This window comes from Aspergillus lucknowensis (assembly GCF_044049455.1).
Source record: "Aspergillus lucknowensis strain CBS 449.75 chromosome Unknown BJX67scaffold_5, whole genome shotgun sequence".
NCBI lineage: Eukaryota > Fungi > Ascomycota > Eurotiomycetes > Eurotiales > Aspergillaceae > Aspergillus > Aspergillus lucknowensis.
Window position 1 is genome coordinate 787,545 of NW_027263549.1, and position 26,864 is coordinate 814,408.

The following is a 26,864-nucleotide window of genomic DNA, read 5'->3' on the forward strand; positions in this document are numbered from 1 at the left end:
AAGGGGAACCATTCTCGAAAAGACCCGTCCTCAGTTCTCCGTCGATTCGAAGACGAAGATCACAAGAGAACACACCTGAAACGAGACCAGCAGCCTCATAAAGTTCCTTCATGCTGCTGGCGCGGATCCATGGATTGGATATCTGAGAAGCAGGGCGTTGACTCTCAAGTAAGAGGCTGACCACCAGATTCCGATGACGCCAGAGAGTTGCTCCTGCTTAAATGTAACCCGCTGTCCGGTTTCCTTCAAATAATTTGTTTTTGACACTCGTAATAATCACAACCTGCTAGCGGGCTCCAACATCGGCCGAATCTGCTGCAGCCCATTACTGTCTCTCACGGTTGAATTCAAACTTGTCTCCCTCAGCCAGTCCAATGGGCCTTGAGGTTTCAGCGAGGGGCCGCGTAAATCCATCAGATCGATAACAGTACCGCTGCTCTTCTTCTCCTGATGATACCCACAGCACAACTCTCTCCAGGGCGACATTGATCGATCTATCTCTCGGGAGTCCGCCAGCCCACTTGGTTCCTCTTCCTTCCTCTCCTCTCCTCCCCCTCCTCCATTTTTTCCTGGCTCCTCCCAACCTCGCTCCAAACACCACAAGAGAAAAAGGGGGAGAAAAAGAAGGGGAATTCTTTTGGGGGGGAAAACAGGCCATCTTCCCACACAGTCGCTTCATCGTCACTTTCACTTCTCCCTCTCACCCTCTCCTCTTGTCGATATTGTTTTCCTCCGTCTATTGGCCGCTGCTTCACCGTGATTCTCCTCCCGATTTCCTACACAGCTAAACTGCTGGCTTTTATTCTTCCCCCACTCCTCGTCCCTCCTCCGAATCTTAGTCTCCTGTGTTTCTGCTTTCCGCTATCAGATTGCAAGATACCCAGACTACCTGCGTCCACGCATATTGGCCCAAGGTGGGAATCCATTTTCCTCATGATCTCTGATTACTACACATACACTATACATCTACCCCTCCTCCTTTGCCAGCTGTTTCTCTGATCTTGCACGCTGGAGTTCCCTTACTACTGATTATCCTTGACCTTTGTCTCCATTTTCCGGTCTGCATTGCCTTTCCATCCTCCAATTCCGGGTATACCCTGACTTTCTACTTCGCCTCTCTCACCACAACATACACTCTCTTCCCATCCCACCCACCAGATGGTACACTCTCCTCTTGCTGCCTGTCCGAAATCATATCAGAGGTGATCCCTTTCCCCATCAGACTAACTCTGTATAACCCGTGCCTTTTTCCGAGTCGTTTCTCACTCTGGCGATGTCTTCCCTCGTAATAGCCTTATTGCGTAGGGCAGGCAGGCAATATGTATCCCGCCATGTGTTTTAACCGCTGTAATATCGGCATGAAATTCGTGGACCAGCAACTGACATGCCTTTGAACGAGCAGACTCTCCCAGTGTAATCTGAATACTCAGTGATCTGAGTAAACTGTTTTCTACTGGAGAAACCACCCAACATACAGTGTCACTACCTTCCTCAGCCACTTTCAGGCCGCACGTTTCCGACAGTTGTCATTGTGCAGGTAGTTTCTCCCTGAGGATATCATCGTATCATCATAATCATGGCGCCAACCGAGACCACCAAAGCCAAGGAGGAGCCTGTGCGTCCCCCATTATGCTCATGAGATTTGGAGCTGATTACAGACCAGGCCAAGACTACGAAGCCGAGAACTTTGGCGGACATGGCAGACAGTATCGACCTGGCCACATTTGATCAAATCCTTGAAATGGACGAAGAAGGCGAACATGATTTTAGCCAGGGTATCGTTTATGGTTTCTTCGAGCAAGCCGAAAATACGTTCACTCAGATGGAGATAGCCCTGTAAGTCTGGCGGCCATCTTCTCCTTTCTTTTAGCTAAATGCGAGCGATGCTGATGGCAATCGACGCAGGAAAGAGACAAATCTCGGAGAGCTCTCGTCGTTGGGACACTTCCTCAAAGGCTCATCAGCAACTATTGGGCTCACCAAGGTCAAGGATGCATGTGAGAAGATCCAGCATTACGGCGCTGGCAAGGACGAAACAGGTAATAACGACGAGCCTGATCTAGAGGTTACTCTTGACAAGATCAAGAAGACCCTGGAGACTGCGAAAAGGGATTACAAGGAGGTAGAGGCTTCTCTTCGCGAGTACTTTGGCGATGCTGCGGAGCCGGCATCCTCTTCCTAGGCTTGAGTTTGAATGAACTGGATATACCATACTATACCACGAAAGGGTGGCGCTATTCTCACCCACACACACCCGCCCGCATATTCCTTTCCAACGCATGGCAATGAAGTTCGAAATACCGAGGAGTTGTTGATTCTCAAAGCCCCTTTCAAAAGCAACGACGACACACACAGTCGGAGTTCCAGGTCTGCTGCGATGCGTGTCTTCTCACTCTCACTGGGCAATGCTACTTTAGCATCTGCCTGTTAGATCCGTACGAACCAAGGAGTTTACCGTGATTTTCGAGGTAGATGATAAGCTCTGTCCTGCTTTTTGTCCGCGTCAAGCATCTTATGAACCATGATAAATCTCATGCACAGTGCCTAGTTGCACCCTATGGGTAAGCATTGGGGCAGAAGTAGTTGAGGAGACGTCAGTCATTTGCCTGTCTCCAGCATTAAGGCTCTGGGACGAAATCCTGGGCGTAATGTCGGCACCATTTACAACATGATCTTATTGTTGTCCTGGCCCAGGATGAGCGTCATGTTATGTGGGGGGAAAGCACATTCCGTTGCTTGAAAAAGTTGAAAAAGGATGCGTTCTTCCGTCCCCTTGCGATTTCAGGGACCGCAATCCAAGCTTTTTGTGAGACGGAGAGACGAGAGATGCTGGGCAGTGTCGGTTAAGTACTGTGCAACTCTCGCCTCACCTTGTCCGCCCGTCCCCAATTGGATGCCCCGCCTCCCAAGACGGATCCGTCCAAGTTCTCCAATCTGGGCTTCCGTCAACAAAGGAGCTCCTCTCCATGCGGCGTTCCCTCAAGCCCATCGACCCACCACCGGCCACGGAGACGGAGTCCCTCAATGAAGAATATTCCGAACTCAACCGCGGTGTTTGCCATCCACTTGAAGGAAAGCACCCGGCCGATGGAGGGACGGGCAAAGACCTCGTCGTCTGCTAGCACATCCAGTCCGTGCGGGATGCTGAAGGTTGCACAACAGACGCTTTCGCGGAAGGCGATCGACAGGGAGCTTCCGAACTGGTAATTTGCTGGCAATTTACAACGACACACGTTGGGATGGCACGTATGGTTTGACTCACAGAACCTGATAGCACTGCTGGCTGCTGAGGCCGATGAGGTGTAGCCTTCAAAGAGGGACATGCGTTGTTGTCCGCAATTATTAGGGACAAAATGTTTGGGCATTCTCTTGAGAGAGACGGACGGAGCTCCGGATACCGACAGATTGTCAACAGCTTTCCTCTCGAACCCCCGGCTCGTTATGCTTCTCTCTGACAAGCCATCAGCTCCCTTCCTTCACCTTGAGCAGTCGTCAACGAGACTTGGGCCCATTCCTCGGATCCCGATTGTCCACACAGTTGCAGGGAAGGACAACAACGGCGCTGCATGCATGCATCCCAGCCACAAACGCAACATGCTACCCCCTCCCGTCCTCGAAAGGCGAAATGGCCCATAACAGGCATGCATCAGCCGGTTTGAGGCGCCTACCTAATCGTCATTGCGACTGCCCACGTCTCGCTCTCGTCCACTGGGGGAAAAAACCTATGGGTGGCCCGTTGGCGAAACCAGCCCACCCTTTTCCAATCCAATGGAGCCACTTTTCTCTTTCTTTACTGCTGCATTCGAGGCCGTTTGTACGACCTTTCTTGCCTTCTTTCGGAATTAGGCACCATCCCAGGCCATGTCTTTGGCTGGTCGTGTGTCCCTGGCTTGAAGTGTGGTGTGGTATTTAAGTTTGGTGATGGCTTCCTAAAACTCAGCTAACGCCTCCACCTCGAACCCCCACAGCAGACTCAATAACATCAAACATCAAGATAGCAGGAACCCCGTGCCCGTCTCAACTCTCCAGAAATGCCGGCGGTAGGCCCTCGTGCCTCAAAAGAGGAGTTCATGCAGGCGCTCGGCCTAAGCTCCCATGACCCCCAACATGAGCAACTTTACAGAGCAATGCGAGTATGTACAGTCCAACGTCGTCCCCCTTTCTTTCGGTCCTCGGTCATATATATGAGATGAGATACATAAAAGTGTCCTCGTCGCGTGGGACCATCCAGGACGAAACCATCACCGTATATAACCGCTTAAACGAAGACCCCTCCAACCTCCTCGATGCCGTCGCCGCCGACCCTTCCACCAAACCTCCATACTTCTGGCATCATATCAAACCCGAGCGACAGCAATGGGCCGTCCGAGAGATTGCACAGAACGCCGGGCCCCGGACACGACCGCTATTTGCGCGGGGTGATACCAGCGGCGAGTACGGCCCGAACTGGGTAGCGGGATGGTTGCTGTACAGTGTGTTTCGGTCGAGAGATGTGCGCAATAACAGGAACCGGAGGAAGGGGGAGGATCAGCAGGGTACGATTACTTTTTCCTTTATTGTTTTATCGGAATATAGCAAAGAAGTAGTACTCTAATATAGGATCTTGCAGGACAAGCGTCTCGACAGCCGAAACAGACAGAAGCCGATGAGCCAAAAAAGGAATACTACGATCCGGTGCGGAATGGATGATGGAGATTAACTAATTGGTCAAAACTGGTTGAAGAGGAGCATAGCGTGGGCAGTGAAATGTTTCAGCTTCTTGTATTTCTGTCCCTTTTTTTTTTGCTAGAATGCAAGTGCATTTGGAGTTACGGATTTGTGCAAATCGGACCCAAAAGCTGTTGTTCTTCAGGTGCGCAGTTTTAATTCTACTTAATCAATCCTACCTACTACGCGCTGGATACCTTAGTATATACTAATTGACCTCGACGGGAAGTACTCCTACTGGTCTAATTCGGTAGGAACGGCCTTGCCCACATCGTATAGGAAAGCACGACTATGAGATTCCCAAATAAGGAAGGCTCGAAGCTCGGCCGGGGAGGGGCGCCCGGACCATCAGGCCGCCGGTGGCTCTTTCCCAGCAAGAAGAAATACACCAACGACCGAGATCCTCCTATTCAGCCAAGGGAGGCTGTAACACCTGGGCACCTGCGCTTGAGCCATTCTAAGACATCTGGGAATCCGTCCCCATCTCTTGTCCCTTTCTTCCCGGTTAATGGAGATGGCAGAAACTCCCTTCCGCTGCTGGGTGCCCCCGAGCCTTCCGGAGCCCACTCCCGAGGTCGGCACTCTGCTTTACATATCCAGGGGAGGTTGGAACAGGATGCATTGTTCAATCTGCCTCCGTTGCTAGGGCTAGCTGAGGATGTAAAAAAGAGAAAGAAAAAGCTGACCTGGAAAGACAGCAAGCAAAGAAGACATACTCGTACATCGCTCTGATAGATTACTCTGACTTGACAGACACTTGTAGCCCTCTCCCGCGCTCTGCACAGTAAACGGATACAGATGCATCGGCTCTTTTTCCAGCAAACTCGAGAAAACATCCTTCAATGACCATGACAAGAACCCAGCCAACTCGATCAATTACCGCTCCGAGGCAACATGCGGCCGGGTCGGGGATATGTATGTATATCGTCCGGAAATGGGAAGAAGTCTGCGAAAACACGAACTCCACGATTAAGGCTCAGATACGTCGTCAATGCCTCCCGGCCCTCAATGCGGCCATACAGCAGCCCTCTGAGATCAGGTTCACACACGCCGCCCATAAGTTCAGTTGGCTTTTCATTATCGTCTCCCGTGGGAACGGCGTCTATATCGACCATGATCACTTTTCGATCAATTCCGGACCGCTTGTCGGCAAGGAAGGATGGCAATCCGCAACCTTCGTCCCGCAACTCACAAAACAGCTTCCAAATGTCATCCTCAGACCCGCCTGGCGTATGTTTGTTACCATCTTTCCATGGTATCATGTTGCATGACTTAGTGAGATCCTCAACTCCCAGCTCAGAGTCAGCGAGAGTTTGGACCTCATCTCTTAGTTTCCGCAGCTGTTCCTCCGTGAGCTTGTTCGTCAGCAGGAATAGCTGGATATGTTCTGTGGCGAGTTCCCACACAACAGACCTCGACAGCGATGGAGTCCTGTAGATGGGAAGTTCTGGCTCGTGCAGGAGTTCTATCTCACTAGGATCATACTCTTCATGTTGACTTTCTTTCATCGCTCTCCGAATCTCAACCGCTCTGAACATCGCAGTTGGATAACTCAGAGCATACCGAACCATACGTGCGATATTGTTTCTTCATATAAACATGTTAGCTCCCCCGGTGTGATAAACAGGCGCAATTTGGATTGGCTTAGGGCCTGGAGCCAATGCCGGCGACTCGTCTCCTGACTTTGTGGGTGCGAGAAGTAAGTTAACTGGGCATATGTGCCGCCCATGTATATATGCTTCCAATACCGTTCCAGATCAAGTCGGCTCGCAGCCCGACTATATTTCCATGGGATTGAACGGACAGTCAGACTCGCGGGGAAATGAATATCGTGCTCATGGACGTTCTTGCTGTAATTACCTTCCTCGTCGCTACCCAGTATACTCGTTTCATCGTACCTCATACTCGCTGTCTTCATCATCCTCTCCAGAGGTCTCCCCGTCGGTGTCAGTCGAGTCTTCGGCCCGTTTAGCTTCATTTTCTTGATCTTCTTCGAGCTCCCGAATATACCTTTCCACCTCCTGTTGGAGCTCAGACTGCATGCCCCGACGCTCGTCCTCACCCGTTGGGAACAGAAGAAATATGTTCAAGCGATCCTCGCGAAGCACAGATGGGATCCCAAAGGCCGCTTCGCCGCTGTCGTACAGCCAGCCCACAGTTTGGTTGATCAGCTCTATGGGTAGGGGTGTACTCTCGGATAGAGCCACCCTAGCGGCAGCGTCAAACTCGTCGCGTCCTGTCCCCGCCGCAGTACTAGGATCAAATACACCCCGACTAGGATCATGAAGTTCAACCCCCAGTTTGAAGAGCTGTTCAAAATCCGTTATGTATCCCCTACCAATGACATCAATGCAGGTATCCTGCTTATCAATGCAGCTGCAAAGGTCACTGGCCCTGTTCTTGCCTATCAGGGTCCGTCTGGCGATGACACGAATTTTGTGATCGTTCTGAGCACTGTCTTCGGACTCCACGGATCTAATCCTAACAGTCACGACAGAATGACCTCCAGGGCCCGTTATTCCTGCCGGAAGCAGTTCACCCCGAAGCTCACGCTCCGAGTATCCATCAGCGACAACGAAGCTTTCATAACCAGCTCGATTGGCAAGCACAGCAAGACCGAAGATATTGGCTTTGCTGTCTTTATAATACCGTTTAATGATGTAATTCCGTTTGTCCCCGAGAGGTAGGAGGAGAGTTGATTCCGGCGGGCACCACAGTTGGATCAACGCAGTCGGCCCCTTTCCGTCTTCGTGTTTGACTGATTCTCGTAGATGTCCGATTAATTGGGCTTCCTCGGAAGAGTTCAATTTGGTAAGGTTGATGAGTAGGAGCAGGTTCTTGTCTGGATCTGGTGCTCGTAGTAAGCTACGTGACGGGAGTATATCGTAGTCTCTCCGTGTTTCGGTCTCCATCTTGCGTGGAATCGTGCTGAAGAATTGTGATAGCAGCTGTGAGATAGTTGAGCAGAATTCGATGTCCTGAATGGGACTCGGATGGTGAAATGAATGATGTCGGGATGGGTGGGGTTGGCAGGGTCTGAGACTGATGGGATGAAATCGGGTTGTAGACGGGATGGTGATAGAGAGAGCAAGGAGAGGAGTGAAGCGTGAAAGTAACACTGGGGATGAACAGGGGCAGCGATTCAAGATGATATTTTCTGCGTATTAAAAGCAACCACCCATGAAGAGTGAATTTTCAAGCTTCTAACAATCGAATCCCAGTTATCTCAGAAACAGTGCTGGTTAAGAGGCAGAATAGGTGTCTATATACAGGCACTATGTACACTCTAAAGGATACATATACATGGGAATCAAATGCTGGCTGGCTGTCAGTCATCTAGCTCCCTCCTTGTCGTCCAGCTGCTCATTATCGCGCTCCTTCTGGTCTCGCTCATGTCTAAAGACCTTAATGACTCGCTCATCTTTTTCATCTAGCTTCTCACCCCACCCCGTATCATATTCCGCCGCTATCGTCTTGATCTCTCTGCGCAGCGCATTTGCTTCATATATCAAGTTTTTCCAGACTTAGAAGTCCACTCCTTTCAACTGATACAGCTTCCTTTGGCGGGCATTAATCGTAAAATCCAGCGCTGACCGATACGAAATCTCACGATTGTGATAGAGGAACCAGAGGTAGCGTCCCACCAGTGTCGACAAACTGGCCAGGTAGGTGATTGGCTCCATCGTGTCCCAGCCCAGGTCTGTCTCGAATATAAGCTTGTAGACGAGATACCACCACGAGGTTAGCACTCCGAAACCGCCGAGGGCCAAACGCTGTGCACCCCGGTGCGCCAGCTTGTCGCACTCATGTTTTATCTCTGCGATTGTCGAATCCGCCCTGATATCTTTCTCGGACGCATGCGAAGGAAATGCGTCCACTCTTCGAACGAGGGCACCGGTGTCCTGATCTGGTCCAACCCAGCTTGTACCTCCTCGATATCTACCATAAACTCTCCCGCGCCCTGCGTCTCGAATAAAATCTCCAATTTCTGTCGCGTGTGACTATCGCACGTATCGCTGCTCCGAATCTTCGTTGTTAGGCTGCGCCTGTCTTAGGGAGCTGTACGTATCGAGTTCTTCGTTTGGCGGCCGGCTCCCCTCAGTAGCCCTGGCCGTTATCATCCGCCACCGCTACCTCCTCTACTCCCATATCCAGGGGTGGGTTGACGGAGGGTTTCTTCTCCTTGGTCCGTGCTTTTCTTGGTGTGATCGGGTGGTCTTCGAACTGGGAGGTGACGAATGATACTCCTGGCCGTTTTTCAAATCCATTTTCTTCCTTTAGTGGTGATGGCTCCGCCTGGATCAAGCGTTCTAAATAGGACAACGGCTGTTGCGAGTGGACAAGTATTGCGATGGTTTCAACATCTGCGCTAGAGATCAGCTCCCCAGCTCCGTGGTAGAATAGCAGGGAAGGAGGATATGACTTACCTCTAGGATGATCGCCGCTAATGGGATTAGAAGCTTGAGCATCCTCGATGATGTAGTTAATAACTTGCCTATTTTAGGTGTCTCAGTCTCTAGCCATTTATGGAAACAGGATACATACCCTTTGCGAGTTTTGGCCAAAGCTACCCCTTGACCACGTTTCCCGCCGCGGTTTGCCCTCTTCCTCCGTTGCCCCAGATCCATTCCGCTCGTACGACCCCCTCTCCCGTAACTCCATCCACTGCTCCTGCCCAGGCGCTGTCCTGTGCCTATGCGGCCGATTATCCAACGACCCTTGGGTATATCGCCGTCCATTACCAACACCCACCACCCCACCCACGCAAACGTCGTGTCTTTATTGTTGAGACTCTGACAATACATGTGCGTGACGCAATCCCTCTCTAGAGGTGCTGAAGCCCTAAAGCCCGGGTACGTTGAAAAGCCCCTGTGCTCGCACGCAATTCCCAGACTGCTACCGATGCATGTTGACTTCCGAACAGGAATCGCATCCCCCAAGAAGAATCTCGTTGTATGAGCGGCCGTAGTCGTCAGAGTCAGATAAATATTGTGGGGGAAGAAGCCAGTCGGATTGACTTGTTGGTCGTGGGGTAAGGTGTTAATCGCTGTTCAGCCTTTCTACCCTTTTAATTATGCCACGTAGCTGTGTCACACAAGGAAAAATAGAGGAATCGGCCATCCATTGGTGTGTCCACGGGTTATCGAGGGAGCTTCGGTAGTGAACGAGCTAAACTAGATGATGTCATGATGACTCAGCCACGTGCTCTGCACCTTCCGTCTCGAAACATCGTCAGAAGCCCGAGTTCCACTTGGGCAAGGAATTGACTAACCATATTAATCTCCCTAGTTCCTCATAGAAAGAGTGGCACGATATCGACATCGCCTTCCAGATCTAGTAATAGCTCTTCTCATCAAACCATTAACAGCTTGCAGACGAAGTAAATATACCTCTCCCGCACGGTGGTTGTAAACTTCACGACAGAAAACATAGCTGGCCAAAGCTTCATTCAGATCCCAAAAGCTTCAGGCTGTTTCTCAGAGTGGGATGACCATCTCAGTCGCCATAGAAACACGAGGGGAAAAGAGGAAACAATCGATGTCGACTGCGATGCAAGAATTATGCGTACATTCTGGAGCTCCGCAAATTTACAGTAGACGGGGTTCGTCGCTTATTTTTTCAAGAGCAGAGATGACGTTGAGAATAATAATAAGGACTTGAAGCAAACAAACAACTTCGTAGCGGGTGTGCAAGAAATTCGGATGTCTCGATCTATAGGATATTCAAATCATGTCATAAGTCATCAAGTCATCAAGGCGTATCACATCCTATCGAAAGCTCATCTTCCGCCCCGTTCCTTAGATCCGCCGTCCCGTGTCCTTCGGGTTGGGCCAAACTTCGTATGGGGTCAGCGGTTGATATAAGCTCACAAGCCGCGACTGCTGAACGCAAGCGCCCTGGGTGCGCCAATCGATAGCCGGTCGCGGCCTATTCGACCGCTCTCGTAGCTTTCAGGGCTGCTTCCCCCACTTCTGCTCCCTTCGCTCGTCGACATGTCACCATCGTCCGCATACCGGGATCTCCTTCCCTTGCCAATGGCTACAGGGATCCCCTGGACGACTCCACCGTGGTCGTGGCCGGCTGGGTACTTCCCATCATTGACAGAGAAGTTACGACAGATAAGGTAAGCCCGCATGGCTGCATTTTCCCGAGCAAGGGTTTCAGAGTCGCAAACAACGTCCGTCTGGTACTCGCGGTTGTTGACGCGGACGACGCAGGTGTACCCAGTAGTACTGGCGTAGGATTCGTAGATCGGCTCTGGCCAGTGACGGCGTCGGCAGAGACCTGCGCAATGGTTATTGGATGTTCGACGTGGGAAGTCATCTAAGGCAATCTGGATCCCGAGGCCTGAAACGCCAATGACAGCAATTCTTCCATGGATCAACAAATCATACGGTGAATAGATAAGATGGCCATCTTGGGGTTTCTCCAAGCGACGAGCTGCAGGGTTCTTGAAGAGAGTAATCACAAAACAATCACTAACCCTCACGCATGGGGCGTGAACCACGGCTGTGGAGCAGCGGCAGGAACTTGACGAAAAACAGAAGGGCTACGTACTCGCGAGGTAGAGAACATAGAACATCCTGAATGAAGAGGTAAATAGATGCCCAATGGGCTGTGTGGCGTCAAACGACGTTGGCTCGGTATTCGCTGCCTTAAACCTCTCGATACTGCACAAGATCCCGGCAAACAGTCAAGGGCATCGAAGCAAGCCCTATATTGACCGTTGTTTGTTAATGCGCAACGGCCACGTTTCCCTGCAATGGTTTAAAGATCCAAGACAGGGGAGGTCAATTGAAGAGGCTTGGGATAAACAAGTTCAGGCAGAGGGAAGGGAATCCACAAGGGATTTGAAGCTAACAAGCCGAGGAGGATAGCAACACACCCTGCAATTGCGGACGACAAGAGAAAAAGAAAAGGTAGGCGATTAAGATCATGATTGCCAGGTATGGTCAGCTCAAATAAATCAGGTGGGGTTCGTAAATCCGCGGGCTTGAGTAGATGGCAGCAAGGAAAGCACAGAAACTCTCGAAGGCGAAAAAAATGTGAAAGAAAAATAATGGGAAATAATAATAAAATGATTGAAAAGCAACCAGCTCAACGGGTTTCCTCCACCAAGTTGGTGGATGAAGAGGAGGAAGAGGAGAATTCAATGGCCCAGTGCGGTCCTAAACTTCCCTAGCTTCAATCACCCCGTTTTCTTTCTGTTTGGAGTTGAAACCCTGATGTGTTGGCATGGCTTGTAGCCAGTGATTGAGCATGAAAGATCAGGATGTCCCGACCCATCTGCCACGGTGTAATTCGCCGCTGATCTCGGCGGCGAAGATTGACATGGTGCTCAGGAAACCCCAGCGAAACCGGCCATCTCGGCCATTGGCAATTCATGCAGAACGAGTGCCAGTTCCCTGGGTGTGAGGTCACATTGGGGCGAGTAGCCTCAAAATTTCCCTTTTTGCCTCTGACGGTGTCAGAGGTTGCTTCGTCGACCCCGCATGGGAGGTTGGAACAAGCAAGTCACCGTTCTGTCAGGAATCAGAAGTCGAAAAAGCTTTCACAAAAGAGGATAAATTAGGATGAGCACCTCGAGAGTCCACTAATCAGATAATAGTCATTCCTAACGAGGGGCTGGCTCATGTCACGCAGAGAAGTCCTGACTGAATTCCCCGGACGGGCTCCATGACTGTCAAACGCTCACTGAGAGGGGCAAAATCGGAAAGAATCAGCGTAATGAAATCCTTAATCTGTCGCAACGGGACCGCGATGTGCGATTTTGGATTGGTTATTGACGCAAAGAGACGATCACGCTCTTCAATGGCTCGGGTCATCAACCGAAAAGGCTCTCTCTGCCTCCTGCTGAGATTTGGGCTACTTACTGGACGTTCGACAATTAGCGAACGGGGGCCATGACGATCATTGTACGATAACTTAGAAAATCGACAATCCACTCCAAATGGAACCAAAAGAAGAAGCACTCGCAATTTTTCCGAACGATCGATATTCGGCTCTCAATGACATTGCTGGATGGGACGAGAGGGTACAAGCGCGAAAACGAGGAGGAGCTCCGAGTTGCTAACCGGTGGATCAAGAGCAGAGTAATCCCAGCCGTCTCTCGTGTTGTTGGGGTCGACAGGCAGGCATCGGATGCAATGATGAGTTGGCAGTCTCGCTTGCTTCGCGCGGCGGGGAACCCATGTCACCTTTCGACACGAAGTGGGAAGCAGAAGGAAGACTTAAAACCTTGCAGCGAGATTAGCATGATCCTTTCTCTTGTTCGTTGAAATCTGCAGACAATTTCAGTTCACTGGGATGGAAAGAGAACGCCAACTCCTGTCGGATCAGCCTCCGTTTCTCCCTTCGCCTGCTGGATGAGCGGACTGCAGCAGATTGCGGTGTTCGAGTCCCTGCGCGTTGCAGTGTGCACGGTGAAAGTCTGCAATCGGTCAGCGACATAAATCTCGCAGCACCGCGATGACGACGTTGAATGGAAGCGCGGCGGGCTTTTGATGGAACCCTCCCCCTTGCTTCCAGTGCTTACCCGGACCTGACGTACCCTGAGATTGCGGAGCACAAATAAGAGTGATCTCAGGCGATTGAATCCCAGATCACAGTCAGAGGGTATCTGTGAAGGTTATTGGGTGAAATATGTGAAAAGGTGGTTGAACTTGTCAGGAGAACGGAGAGGGAGGGCGATGACAGAAAAAGAAAGAAAGTCAGATGAAGACGCTTGGTTGGTGCTGGGGGAGAACTTCCCCAGGCTGAGCTCTTCGCATGTCACGTAAACACAGAAAATATGACCATCATACTTCTTTCACGATTGTTAAGCATGCTATGTGACTGGTCTCTGATCATGGAATCCCTTCTTTGCATTCACACACTTATTATGCCCAGTCGCATGGCTCCTGGAAGCGATGTCCAGTGCGTATGACATGGGACTTGGACAGGGCTCGGGGTATGTACGTCAGCTTATTCCTGCGTTGGGATATCAGGAAGAGCCCATATATGACGCACAATCATAGTCGAGGTATTCTAATGCAGGCTATCTGGATAATATTCACTGTCTCTCAGTCCGTCTCCATTCCAAACAGCTTAAGCATCTAATGGCCTACTTTCGCACCAAAGGCGTATACTCTCGGCAGCCTCGTGAGGGATAACGTAAAGAGGGTGGAACGCTGCTAGACGGTCGTTCTCGTCGAATACATTAATATCAGAACCATGGTTGTCCGATTTTCGAACGCGGATATACTTCCATGAGAATGCGGAGGAGCATTCTTCGTTGGAAGTAGCGCTTGCATCGGTGTGGTAGTGATAATGCTGGACTGAGGAGAGACCTGTGAGAGTGTAACAGGTGTGATACGAGTCTGGGTGCCTTCGGGTTTGACGGATTAGTATCCTTAAATGAGGATGACTGGAGAAAGATAGGAGACGGCAGAGTTTTAACCTACTTTCCGGGCTTGTCGCGAAGTCCTCCATTCTCCGATTGGCAGCAACCAAGAATATATCTCGTCACTCCCTCTCGACTATAGAGATTGCCAACAGCGGACAGCTTGGGGGATGCGGCGCGGGTTCCACCCAACGCGGATTGTATCAATGGCCAGCAGTTCCCGACCCAGTGACTATAACATCCATCCACTAGCTTATTCGTTCGTCCTGCAAACCCTCCTTCCGGTGCATATTGTCGTGCAGAGAGCCAGGAAAGTAGTAACGGAACGTCCATGCAGCTAATATCGTTAGTGGCCATCAAAAAAATTCCCGGGCCGATAAGCCTTCTTACTTGGGAACAGTCACTTCGGGTTGGCCAAGGATGCAAAGACATGCCAATGCGCAGAATGCGTAGGCGCCATGCGCTTCCGTACCGGGGCTCCCGGAGATTCCACCTTCGAAAGTTTGACCTAACACAACGTTATAAGTTGCATCCAGTGACTCAGCTGTCAGATCCAGCGTACATCGAGACAGGTATACCGAGAGGCCACTCGTGAAGGTCTTGAGGCCACACTCTCGGGCTTTGGCATCGGGAGGCAAATCAAGTGGCAGGTCAAGTAGCGAGATGATAACCATCGCGCAGTAGGCTCCTCTAACTCATGCATTTAGCTGAATGAAGTTGGCGAACAGGAAGTTGGAAAAGGAAAAATTACCGCACGTCTTCTTCCCCGCCCTCACAGACTGTGATGCCTCCGTCTGGCTGCTTCAGCCTTCCCAACCACCTCCACCTATTCCGTTGTCAGTGTGAATTGATATCTTCTTGAACATGTATCCTCTTCCTCACATTGCGCGGCGGTCAATAAGACTCAGCGCCTCGTCTCCCCCGACCATAGCCAGAGAGAGCACTGCAGCATAGCTTGACGCACAGTGCGATATTTGACCATGGCCTCCTCCAAACCCCCCTGTAGCGTTCTGCATGGGGATAAATGTAGAGATTGTACTAGGAGAAAAGGGCTTAGAAAGATGTCCAGATCTCACAAAACTTCCAAGACAGGCCAAACAAGGTGGTCCATATACCAAGGAAATGCCTTCAAAAAACTTCGAGCTTGGGATCCAAACCGAGCAATTGCTTACCGTGAACGATATTTAGTGATATCTTCTCCAAGCAGAGTCAAGCCAGCCAGTGCCCAGTAGGCCATCCAGGGACGGCTAGCATCAAGTCCAACAAAACCTGGAGGGTAGTATTCGAGGGAATCGTACAGATATCCAATATGCTCATCTCGTTTGAGAGGAGGGACGCCATAGCGATTCAGCGTGTCTTTTTGGTTACTGTGAGAGCCCTCAAGGAATGGTAAACACTTATTGAGCGTCTCATCCTGTAGCTCAGACGTCTCAGTGATGAGCGCATCCTTGAGTGCAGGCGGCCTTGTAAACAGTGCTGAAACTGCGGGATGCGATGAACCCTTCTCGTCTTCCAGCGGTTCATGCTCGGCCGCGGATCTAACTGCTAAGCTGCTCATCGTCGGCATATGAGTCCTGGTTCTTCCGGAATCAAGTTTTCTTCCCTGGATTGTTTGGCTGAGTGATAGGAATCGAACCTTGCGACGTTTTTTACCCAGAGTAGCAACGATGGCAGGCATGAACCTTTATGAAGAGGAAGAAGTATCCGCAGCGTTATTTCATCAATACGTTAACCAAAAGACACTCGGGACCATCATCAGTGGTATTGTAAGCTGCTATAGTAGTGGTGTTCTGATTGTTCTGCCCTCGTCGACAATTGATGGTGGCACCATTGTTCTTTTCTGCCGACGAGCCGGCGCCGGCCGCTCAACCCAGGATGGCGAACCAGCCAACTGCGCAAGGCGACCCTGTCCCACTTCGGGGCCTTCTGGATCAAGCATGAGAGCCGCGGAAGGGAAAATATCCTTCGGTATCAAGCAGATGGATATGAATCTGCCGACATCCCCCCTCGGAATGGAGATTCTCGTGGAAGCTAATTTTCGGCACTGTGAGGACAGTTTCCCTCATATTTGACCAGCCACCGTGACAGGTGGTCCCTTGGCGGCTTCCCTTGCCTCGTTCGCAACTTGAATTCTCACCAACACCATTCGAAGTAACCAAGTCTGCATCAGCACATCATCCGAAGGAACAATCTCCTCAGGACATTTTTATTCATTTTATTTCTCGGTACCTTCGACGGCTCGGGACAGAAAGAGGGCAATCGTACCACAACTTCATGCAACCCGGCTTGTCCTGGCCAGGTTTCCTTCCTTGAGCTGCCGCTGACAAACAACTAATGTGACAACGACTATGGCTTGCATAACCTGGTCAAAGTTATTCGTGGTCCTCTCTTTCTGCTCCATTTCCTCAGGCAAAGTGCAGATACAGATGAATCGATGACACCTTTCTACGATTTAGCGCTGCGAGCAATTCCTCAAGCTTCCACTTGAACCTGGCCTGAGGCAAATGTGGTCAAACGCGTGCGGCAGGCTGTGTGATGGATTGCGGCCGTGCATGACAGCCTGCAGGTCACAATGAGTGAGTGATCTTGATAAGGATCACAGTCAGCAACTCGATTCGTTGGGCGCTTGATCAAGGTGGAGCGCCTCCGCGGGAACACTTCCATTCTGACTCTTCTTGCCCATATTTAGCCTTTAAATCCATCAGGGATGCCTCATGACGATGCGCCAGGGACAGAGCAGCGAGGTGACCCTTTCCACCTTGCAGCTCGGCTGGGGAGCAAGATATGACCTGTCGCTCGATCTCCGGATCTGTCAGAAGTTTGAAGAGCTTGCCTCGCGACCGTCGCCACTTTGCCCTTCCGCACACAAACACTCGACTGGGAGGCCGAAAGAACAATGTCAACTTCCAAGAGCACCACGACAATGACGGAACCGTCAGGGCGGGGGATGGGGAAGAGGGCTTTTTTTGAACTTTCTGATGCGTTGTTGCCGCGATCAAAGTCACGCCGTCGAAGAATCATGACCGATCGACTCGGAGGAGGAGTGAGACCAGCAGCGTTCTCACCCGCCTGTCCCTTTGACAAGATCATTGTTTCTTTCCCCCGCCAGAGGCCCAAAAAAAAGATTGAACCGGGGTTGGAAGATGATGCTGCACATTGAGCGCCCTAAACAAAATTGGAGCTAGTGCAACGTCAGCCACCTTGTTGGCAACAGGAGAGACATGTGTGCCGTGGTGATTGACCACTGCTTCGAGTCAGACGCATGGAGGCTTGGGGAGATCGAGTACTGTCCGATGTCTCTCCACAGCTGGAGAGAAGACGGAAGATTTCTTACATTGTTCCGCTTGTTCGTGCCATAGAGAATCGAGAAACTTCAAATCATGAGCAGAATGACAGAAACTGTTGAGGCCTCAATGACTCCGAGGGACAGCCCTGTCACGGCTGCTCGACGAGGGCCGTGCTGAGTCCGTGGGGTCATTCCGGGCCAGGCTTTCCTCTCGTTTCCAGCTGTTAATGCCACGCTCACTGATCAGCGCCATTCACCAATGGCAAGCGTTCCGACCTCAACAGATCTGAGGCGATGATTCCCACTGATCTTCCTTTCCCGAGAGAGCATCCCATGTCTTCTCGCTCGGAAAGCCCGCACGGTGCCATGGAACGCCCATTGAGAACCCAGAACCCATAATTTGTTTCTTTGTTGAGTTCACCTGCAATCTGGGCCAAGCTTTGGATTACTGAACTTGTTCTCAAATGTTGAATGTCAGATGATGATGACAGGCGTCGACCCGCGAAATGATGCCGCGTTGTTCTGTGAGCGGCTCGGAAGCGCCGTCCACGGTGGGCAATTGTCGAGGGAACAACAAAAGATATCATGCCTGGCGAGCTCGCCATTTTCCATTGTCCCAATTACCCAGACGAGCAGTCGACATAAGCCCATTCGAGATTGCGAAGACAATCATGGGACCAGGCGCTTGACGCCTGAGTGGCTCGTCGCCAGCCCATTCTCTGCTTGGGTTGGCCATCTGAGGTCCCTGTCTCCTGAAGCGAGGCCACTAGCCTCCAACAGGCAGGTTTGTGCTCGTTCTCCATCGAAAGCGCGAGCTTGAACCAACGAAAACGCCACGAGTGGAATCGCGTGGCGTTAAGCGTCGCAAGATGGCCTTGCTCTTGAGCCAAGAAGGGCCCCCACTTTCGATGATAGCGATAACTCCTTCCCGGGATCCCCTAGCGTATCCCGCCTCACCGCTGCTTTGCTCCCCCCACCGCTTTGCGCTCTCCATGGTCTCATCCTATCGCTGTGCCCTCTTCTTCTCTTTCACACCCCCGGATTCTGGGCTTTTCTGCTCCTCCGAGAGCGCCTTTTCCCTGAGGCTTCCTGGCCATCGCTCCGTCCTGGTCCTCTCTCCTCCCTTGTGCGAACTGATCCTCAACCCATCGTCGTGAACTCGCTGTTCGTTCTACTTCCGCCTTTGTTCTCCTCGAAGGTCGGCAGATAGACGGCCGTGACAATGTCCAATGTTGAATTAACCGGCGACGGTTTCATCGGTCTTGATTATGACTCGAGAAATTACATTCAGCCGCAGTCGTGGCCGGTGGCGGTGGACCACCAGGCCTCACAGCGGACTGATGGTTCACGAGATATCTCACCCTTACAAACCAGCGGTCACGCCTTTGAACCGTCGGTAGCCCAGGATGCCAACCTCATCGTCGACTGGCAATTCCAACATTTACAACCCCACCTTCAGTATCCCCAGGATGAGGCAACGGCCGCACCCCAATTCACTGCCTCAAGCTATGGCATGGCAATCCATTCGTCTCCTGTGGATCTGATGTCAGGATCCCATGGTCAAATGAGCACGAGTCTACTAGATGGTCCTTATATACCGCTGGCCGCTCCTGTTGACATGGTCTCATACCCGTACCAGGATCTTCAACCCGACATTCTCGGGTTTCAGTCTCACGGCCTTCCAAACATGTCTTCATATACCGCACCCCAGAGCATGATTGAAAGCAGCTCACCAACGGACACGTACCTCGAAGTCCGGTCCCTCACCAGCTCGAGCAGTGACAACGGTTGGAGCATGATTGAGCCCCGCCACTCGCATGAGTTCTCCTTACCGGATCAGGTCTTTATCAACCCAACCCAGACTCTTCACGACAGAAGTCTCTCCGAATCATCCTACTCGACCTCTTACGGTAGCGTTGTCGATGTATCAAACCCAGCCAACTCACCCTGTTCGGAAACAAATTTCGAGTCCTCCTTCAACAGCCCCGTGAATCGACGCGTTTCTTTCGATCATACCTCTCATGGCTCGCAGTCCCCCATAGCAGTTAGTCCCGCCGCCATTGTCCGACCCGTTCAAGTGCCAGCGAAGAAAGATACATCCCCGACCCGCTCTACAGCTTCGCAGTCCTCATCCTCCCCTCCCAGCAGAAAGCCCTCTCGCAAGAGCCCAATCGCTGCGAGAACTGCAGAGACCAAGGTCCGAAAGCAGTCTCAAAATGGAAAGTCTGAAACCACGGAGAAGAAGGTTGGGAAACGTAAAGGCCCTCTCAGGCCTGATCAGCGAAAGCAGGCCAGCGAAATCAGGAAGTTGAGAGCGTGCCTGCGCTGCAAGTTTCTGAAGAAGACTGTAAGGATCGCTGATCATACAGGGGTCGGAACATTCTGGTACATCTGCTAACTACCTACTTAGTGCGACAAGGGCGAACCATGTGCAGGATGCAAACCTTCACATGCAAGGTTATGGCAGGTTCCTTGCACCCGTATTGACATCAAGGAGATTGGCTACTTCATGAAGGATTGGAAAGCGGACTATGAACGACATATCACTATGGGGTTCTCAGTTGGGAATATTAAAGGGTTTTCAGAGCACGAGAAGACTCTCTTTATTACCCATGGTTATGGGCAAGTTCTTCCAATCAATGCCCGGGAAGTATACGTACATGACGAGCAATGCTTCAGTATCGACTGGGTGGAATCTATGCACCGTGAACCCACTCAGTATGAGGTTGAAACTGCAAAATTATCTGCCGGAATGGAGGGAATATCACATGCTATGTTGTCTGATTATCTTGATCGCCACATTGATGGCAACGGCACTTTTGAGAAGTTCGTGGATGATTACTTCGAGGGCACACCATTCCTGACCCAAATGCTGAAAACTGCATTCCGATACTACTTCCGCACGAAAATGCCTGTGATCCGCAAAGCACTGAAACTTATTCTTGCCTACAATCTGACCCTGCACGTCACCATGGTGGAAGGGCTAGGTGAAGAGGATGGTTTCTTAGGAAAGATTCATGATCAGACGTCCAAGTTCAAGGGCAAGACGATGGCCCCTGTGATGATCAACTTTCAAATAAAGTGTGCTATGGCAAATATGTGGCGTGAACTTCAGAAAGATGTTCTAGAGGAGCTTTCTAGCCTCTATTCCAGCGTTTACAGTGGCGACAAGTTGAAGAACTGGCCCACGATTTTCATACTGGCGTCAATCCTCCTCGCAGTCTGGGAAGAGATGCAGTTTGACTGCCACTATCGCACCCAAGTGAGTGATCCCTTTCTCCTCTTAACTCCTTACGGCGGCGGCGCGTTAACATTCTTGAACAGGATGCTTCCGCTGTGGGCAAATTCTGTACCGATATGGAGACAACACCCGTGGGTGTAATTGTTGGTTTGTTCCAGGCGATCTCTCAGAAATTGCCTGCGTTCACCGATTGGGAAACATCGAAGCACCACCACCTGCTTCATTCAAATCCCGATGTTTGCAACACCATGACCGAAGTCCGTCAACATGTTGAGAAATTCGGTAAGAATATGAATACCCACGACATCATTCCCACAGATTTCCGTGCTAACCCTTCGCAGAGAGATACCTCCGTGGCCGCTCAACCTCCAAGTTCAACAGGAATGACTTTGACTGCCTATCTAACAAATTCATTTCCAGACTTGTTATTCGTGCGAATTAGAACGATCGAAATCAACCAGATAGGGTACAACTTGGCATTTAACGACACGAAAAGTTGGATGACACATGCCAGCATTTATGATTATGAGAACTCGTCGTGAAGCTTTCAGCAACTTGTCATCTGTCTTCTTGCATTTGATTATCTCGGACTCGTAAGCCTTGGTTTTTCTGTTTCCGCTTTGGGAGCTGGTATTTCCCCCTTTGTGTTGCAAGTTCTGGCCTGAAACACCTATTTCTGTATCTAAGCTACGCTCTTTTTTTTTTCTTTCCCCTTTAGTGATGTACCTTCTCGCACAGTACTTACAGCAGCGATGATGAGGATCACGATGTCACGATATGATACGGTCATGAACATGCTCAACAGCGAATCATGACGGCAACTGAGTTGTCGAATTGTGCGACAGACTAGCTCTTCGCTTCATGATACTGTGCATTTGCAATTGTGTACTTACCCTCTTGTTTTCTGACTTCTTGTGTTAAGTATTGGGTGTTGGCGGCTCTCCGCGGCGCGGATTCTGATAAAGAGCTGGGGAGTGTTTAGCCAAGGGAAAAGCGCTCTTGGTTGGCTATGGTCGTCTCAAGACTAGCCTCCTCGCGAGACCTCAATGATGATATCCAGTTTGACCCAGTCCAGCGCATATCTCATGTACATCGACGGTTCTGAAGTCCACTAGCCAGCGAAATGATCTCGAACGCTCAAACTCCGTACATTCTTGAGCATTGAGTGTGCTTCCTTGTTCCTCTTGCAGAGTTAGGAATGTCACCCGCATTGAAGATCGTTAGAATTCGAGAGTGCGTCTTGATTCTTCCCTTAACATGTCCGAAGGCCCTACTGCGGCCGGGTCGCAAAGTGCAAAAAGCAGGGATACCAGCTTTGGCATGATGCTGGACCAACCTTTACGAACCGCATGCGACGATCACCTGATCGCCGGAATGGCCGCTCCAGCCGGAATCGCCCCTCTTCTTCTCCAAGCATCCACCCACCTCCCCGAGAGAGTGACTGACACACGTCATCCATCCTTTTTTGTTCGCCGATTGTCGCAACCTGCAGGCAAAGAAGACCCCAGTTTGCCTTGTATGAACAAAACTCATACCAGCGGATTAGACATTGATGCGACCCTTGAATTTACTTCCACAGACGGTACCTCTTTCAAGGAGGTTCCCCAAAGCGAATCAACAGGGGACGCGTATTGACTGGTGGCGTCAGTGGCGGTGGAGTTGGGCTGCTTGCACCTCCTTGAACAAGAGCTGTTTGGGACACGTGAGATCAGCCATTCTGCAAGACTCATATTTTATCGTATCGGGTGGGAAGAAACATGGCATGGCACAGGACGAGGACAGATGCTTCGAATGGCAGTGCTTTGAGTCACTGGTGGCTGGAATCATGTCAACCTTGGGAGATGAAATCCATCCATGACTTCTTCCCTCCTTGTAGTGTGAGAAAGGTAAAGATCGCCAGCACCTCTTCACAGTGTTGGAAGCCTTGGAGTCCGACCGGCGTGGCCGCGGTGAATGGCAAGAAAACCATGGAAATTGATGGTAGGCGCCAGAACCAAAGAAAACAAAGAGAAACGGCCGGGTGCCTGCCGCAAAGAATGCCTTTAGAAGTCTCGATCGGGAATAATCTGGCATGGTCCAGCCTTGGCTTGACATCACGTTATCGGCGAACCGCTGACCGACACTGACTAAGTTGCTTCGCCTCCCCTCATCTTTGTGTCTTCCTCCGGAAGGTACTTATAGCCCTTCTTCCTTCCCCTTCTCGTGACCACTTCCTTTCCCCCTTCACATCTCCCCTTGAAATCTCTCTTCCATCTGTCTTCGCTTATATTTTTCTCTATACACCCTCAACATCTGCAACTTGATCGATCTAGGTCTCTTATCACCGGCAGTATGCAGATCTTCGTCAAGACCCGTAAGAACTCTCCTACTTTTCATCAATTAACACTGAGCCAACCATCTGACGCCACCTTTCTATACAGTCACCGGCAAGACCATCACTCTTGAGGTCGAGTCCAGCGATACCATCGACAACGTCAAAACCAAGATTCAAGATAAGGAGGGCATCCCCCCAGACCAACAGCGCCTGATCTTTGCCGGCAAGCAACTTGAGGACGGTCGCACCCTCTCCGACTACAACATCCAAAAAGAGTCCACTCTTCACCTGGTGCTCCGCCTGCGTGGTGGAATGCAGATCTGTAAGTTTTACCAGATTCGCCACTCGTTGGCCACCTTGCCAAGAACAGTATACTGATGACTCATTAGTCGTGAAGACCCTGACTGGCAAGACGATCACCCTTGAGGTGGAGTCTAGCGATACCATCGACAATGTTAAAACCAAGATTCAGGATAAGGAGGGCATTCCTCCTGACCAGCAGCGCCTGATCTTTGCTGGCAAGCAGCTTGAGGATGGCCGTACCTTGTCAGACTACAACATCCAAAAGGAATCCACTCTACACCTGGTGCTCCGTCTGCGTGGTGGTATGCAAATCTTCGTCAAGACTCTCACTGGAAAAACGATCACCCTGGAGGTGGAGTCGTCCGACACTATCGACAACGTGAAGACCAAGATCCAGGACAAAGAAGGGATTCCCCCGGATCAACAACGTCTTATCTTCGCTGGAAAACAGCTTGAAGATGGTCGCACTCTCTCCGATTACAATATCCAAAAGGAGTCTACCCTCCACCTTGTCCTCCGTCTCCGTGGTGGTATGCAGATCTTCGTAAAAACACTTACCGGAAAGACGATCACCTTGGAAGTTGAGAGCTCCGATACGATTGATAACGTCAAGACGAAGATCCAAGACAAGGAGGGTATTCCCCCAGATCAGCAGCGTCTCATCTTTGCTGGTAAGCAGTTGGAGGATGGACGCACGCTCTCGGACTACAACATTCAGAAGGAGAGCACACTTCACCTGGTCCTCCGCCTCCGTGGTGGAAACTAATGACTTTCCTTGTTCTAAATCACATAACAGCTCATCCCTGTGTTGAATGACCTGACCTGCACGGCGTTGGATGGGTTTTTTTTTTCATGACGGTTCATCTGGGAATACCTCGTCATACCTTTCTTTACTACCCAATTGTCACTTTGATGGTGAATAACGATACTCCTATCCTTTATCGAGAACTGAATGAAACAAGTTATGTTTCCAAGGCCTGTACTCTCATGTAGTAGCAACGCTTCCTTTATCATGTAGTTTCGAGATGCACAACGCTCCGCCTGCCTCAAGCCTTAGGAGCATCGCTTTGGCAACAGGAAGACGCCGAAATATACAAATTGGATCCCCGCCTGCCTGTCTTCAAAGAAGCAATAATCATGACCGTCGGTTTGCGCTAAAGACATTTGCCACAGGTGCACTTTCACGTGATCGGCACGCGAATGGATACATCCTCAAGGCAAGGTGGAGTGGCTAGATGAGAACTTGCAACCGTCCCGCAACATGAGCATTTGGCCGGGATGCCCTCATTTTTCTATCATCTCGCGATCGATCTCTTTTCACGCCCTCAGTCCGAACTAAACAGCTTTACTAACGACCCATCTCTCGCTAGCTCATTATCTTTTGACTCCGCATGTGAGGCTCTTCTCCCATTCCGGAAGCGCCCGTCAAACTTGACTAGTCGGAACGCTCCCAGCCAGCTACCCAGGAGACACCAATGCGATTTACCTGACTCCCCAGGGGAGACCTTCGGACACTCTGCCTCAAAAACAGGCCCCTCCCCCCGTCCCTACCCGCTTTCCTCTTCGCCCTATACGAAGGTACCTACAAGTGCATCCGAGCTCAAGAAGGATCTCCGACTAGATAAGGTTTCTATTGAGTGCGTCGACATGGTTCCCAGGCCGAGGGAGAACCCTGTCACTACGGGAATTGGGACTGATATCCTGGGTGGCCTCCGCACTAAGGGCCAGTATTTCCCGCTGGATCAAAAATCCTCAGAAAGCGCATGGGGAATTGTTCATCTGTATCGGGACGTACAGGAGACGCCATTCTTGGTTGCGGATGAGTACCCTGCTGAGCTGAAGGGATCTGCGGCTGCGGTTGCCAGGCGACCCTACGCTGACCAGCAGCCTGGAGGAGGGGGAAGGAGCAGCATATCGAGTCCGCAAGGTGGAGGAGGGTCGGCTTTGCAGCCAGGGAAGGATTGTACGACGCTATGCGTCCTTGCTGTGCCGTCTTACATGTCGGCTTCTGACTTTCTCGGCTTTGTGGGCGAGGCAACCATGGAGGATGTCAGTCATTTCCGGATGATACGAACAGCGCGAGCAAATCGGTACATGGTTTTGATGAGGTTTCGGAGCGGAACGAAAGCAAAGGAATGGCAGAAGGAGTGGAATGGGAAAGTTTTCAATAGCATGGAGGTATGTAGTCTGAAGCTGATTGTTATGTTCTGTTTTCATTGGCGTTCCTAACCATCGGCTTTGCTGCAGCCTGAAACATGCCATGTTGTTTTTGTTAAAAGCGTTGAGATCCAAGGTGTCTATTCAGATGCGCAGTCTAGTATATCGGCAACCCAACAAGTTGCGCCGCCGTCACACACAGCTCCGGCTTCCCAGCCGACTGCCATCGGTTCGGCGACGCTCTTGACAAAGCCTCTCGCTCCACCCACGCCATCGTTGATTGAATTACCCACATGCCCAGTTTGCCTTGAGCGAATGGACGAGACCACGGGCCTACTCACTATAATATGCCAACATGTTTTCCATTGTACATGCCTTCAGAAGTGGAAGGGCAGCGGCTGCCCCGTCTGCCGTTATACTCAGGACGAATTCCGCAAGCCGAGTCAGGGTCTCCCCTTTGACGACAGTGCTCCCGCCGAATGTAGCGTATGCCATTCTGATATCAATCTTTGGGTCTGCTTAATCTGTGGCAACGTCGGATGTGGGCGGTACGATAGCGCTCACGCCTTTGCGCACTACAGCGAGACTTCGCATGCCTTTGCCATGGACCTTGCCACGCAGCGTGTCTGGGATTACATCGGAGACGCATATGTGCATCGCATTATCCAAAGCAAGACGGACGGAAAACTTGTGGAGCTGCCAGCGGCAGACAACAGCGCGCTCGATCCCCCCGACTGGGCTGACGCAGTTCCTCGCGAAAAGCTGGAGAACATGAGCGTTGAATACACGCATCTCCTCACAAGCCAGCTTGAGAGCCAGCGGGCGTACTTCGAAGGAATTCTCGAACGGGCGGTGGACAAAGCCTCCCAGGCCAGCGCAGCAGCTGCCTCCGCCCAGGAAGCTGCAGATACCGCCACAGCTACGCTCCACAGTTTACAAGGTGAGTATGATAAGATGCGTGATGAAACCATCCCCGATTTAGAACGCGACAAGACTCGGGCCGAGAAGCGCGCTGAGAAATTCGAAACCATGGCGCGCAAGATGGAACACGAATGGCGCGAGGAGAAGACCATGAATGAGAGCTTGATGGAACGGATCGAGCATATCACGGCCGAGGTTGAGGCCCTCAAGGTGGCGAACATGGATCTCACCGAGCAGAATCGTGATTTGACGTTTTTCATTAGTGGGTCTGAGAAGCTCAAGGACCAGGGCGAGGAGGTCGTCCAGGGGACTGTCAGTGTTCCAGACCCGCCCAGTAGCTCAAAGAAAAAGGGCAAAGGGAAGACGAGGTAGTGTTGGACTGTGTTTATCTATTTCAACCACTCAAGCTGCTCGAGCCGTGTGCAACCGGTCGGCTATCATTATACCCTTTCGTCGTTCATGACATCGAGGAAGTAGCTCCTTTCTGAGGATATCCCCGACTGATTTCAAGCTCATATGTCCAGCTTCGGTCTGCCTTCTCGATGCCGGTATA

The 26,864-nt window shown here is 51.0% G+C and overlaps 9 protein-coding genes across 9 annotated transcripts; 5 read left to right on the plus strand and 4 right to left on the minus strand.

The window, feature by feature from the left end:
• Positions 1-1,576: 1,576 nt before the first annotated feature.
• BJX67DRAFT_378164 (Hpt domain-containing protein) lies at positions 1,577-2,182 on the plus strand (the record flags this gene model as incomplete). Its single annotated transcript, XM_071032287.1, has 3 exons — positions 1,577-1,615; positions 1,664-1,836; positions 1,906-2,182. The coding sequence occupies 3 exons, from the start codon at positions 1,577-1,579 to the stop codon at positions 2,180-2,182; spliced, it is 489 nt and encodes a 162-aa protein (XP_070889827.1).
• A 2,007-nt stretch (positions 2,183-4,189) lies between these two features.
• On the plus strand, positions 4,190-4,689 carry BJX67DRAFT_378165 (uncharacterized protein; the record flags this gene model as incomplete). The annotated part of the gene is made up of 2 exons (XM_071032288.1): positions 4,190-4,535; positions 4,610-4,689. The coding sequence occupies 2 exons, from the start codon at positions 4,190-4,192 to the stop codon at positions 4,687-4,689; spliced, it is 426 nt and encodes a 141-aa protein (XP_070889828.1).
• Positions 4,690-5,579: 890 nt separating this feature from the next.
• BJX67DRAFT_378166 (uncharacterized protein) lies at positions 5,580-7,619 on the minus strand (the record flags this gene model as incomplete). The annotated part of the gene is made up of 2 exons (XM_071032289.1): positions 5,580-6,294; positions 6,613-7,619. 2 exons carry the CDS (start codon positions 7,617-7,619, stop codon positions 5,580-5,582), a joined length of 1,722 nt encoding a protein of 573 aa, XP_070889829.1.
• A 1,186-nt stretch (positions 7,620-8,805) lies between these two features.
• BJX67DRAFT_378167 (uncharacterized protein) lies at positions 8,806-9,335 on the minus strand (the record flags this gene model as incomplete). The annotated part of the gene is made up of 3 exons (XM_071032290.1): positions 8,806-9,071; positions 9,135-9,202; positions 9,253-9,335. 3 exons carry the CDS (start codon positions 9,333-9,335, stop codon positions 8,806-8,808), a joined length of 417 nt encoding a protein of 138 aa, XP_070889830.1.
• Positions 9,336-10,573: 1,238 nt separating this feature from the next.
• BJX67DRAFT_378168 (uncharacterized protein) lies at positions 10,574-11,124 on the minus strand (the record flags this gene model as incomplete). The annotated part of the gene is made up of 2 exons (XM_071032291.1): positions 10,574-11,055; positions 11,103-11,124. The coding sequence occupies 2 exons, from the start codon at positions 11,122-11,124 to the stop codon at positions 10,574-10,576; spliced, it is 504 nt and encodes a 167-aa protein (XP_070889831.1).
• Positions 11,125-13,794: 2,670 nt separating this feature from the next.
• On the minus strand, positions 13,795-15,767 carry BJX67DRAFT_370210 (CAAX farnesyltransferase subunit beta RAM1; the record flags this gene model as incomplete). The annotated part of the gene is made up of 7 exons (XM_071030885.1): positions 13,795-14,074; positions 14,151-14,426; positions 14,480-14,597; positions 14,652-14,779; positions 14,841-14,915; positions 14,972-15,127; positions 15,262-15,767. 7 exons carry the CDS (start codon positions 15,765-15,767, stop codon positions 13,795-13,797), a joined length of 1,539 nt encoding a protein of 512 aa, XP_070889832.1.
• Positions 15,768-18,597: 2,830 nt separating this feature from the next.
• Positions 18,598-21,058, plus strand: BJX67DRAFT_378170 (Zn(II)2Cys6 transcription factor domain-containing protein; the record flags this gene model as incomplete). The annotated part of the gene is made up of 4 exons (XM_071032292.1): positions 18,598-19,722; positions 19,786-20,637; positions 20,700-20,898; positions 20,958-21,058. The coding sequence occupies 4 exons, from the start codon at positions 18,598-18,600 to the stop codon at positions 21,056-21,058; spliced, it is 2,277 nt and encodes a 758-aa protein (XP_070889833.1).
• A 1,771-nt stretch (positions 21,059-22,829) lies between these two features.
• Positions 22,830-24,255, plus strand: BJX67DRAFT_251086 (ubiquitin family protein). The gene is made up of 3 exons (XM_071026244.1): positions 22,830-22,969; positions 23,037-23,252; positions 23,320-24,255. Exons 1-3 carry the CDS (start codon positions 22,948-22,950, stop codon positions 23,997-23,999), a joined length of 918 nt encoding a protein of 305 aa, XP_070889834.1. The 5' UTR covers positions 22,830-22,947; the 3' UTR covers positions 24,000-24,255.
• A 79-nt stretch (positions 24,256-24,334) lies between these two features.
• On the plus strand, positions 24,335-26,841 carry BJX67DRAFT_251835 (putative RING and UBP finger domain protein). The gene is made up of 2 exons (XM_071026245.1): positions 24,335-25,411; positions 25,481-26,841. Exons 1-2 carry the CDS (start codon positions 24,512-24,514, stop codon positions 26,681-26,683), a joined length of 2,103 nt encoding a protein of 700 aa, XP_070889835.1. The 5' UTR covers positions 24,335-24,511; the 3' UTR covers positions 26,684-26,841.
• The last annotated feature ends 23 nt before the right edge of the window (positions 26,842-26,864 follow it).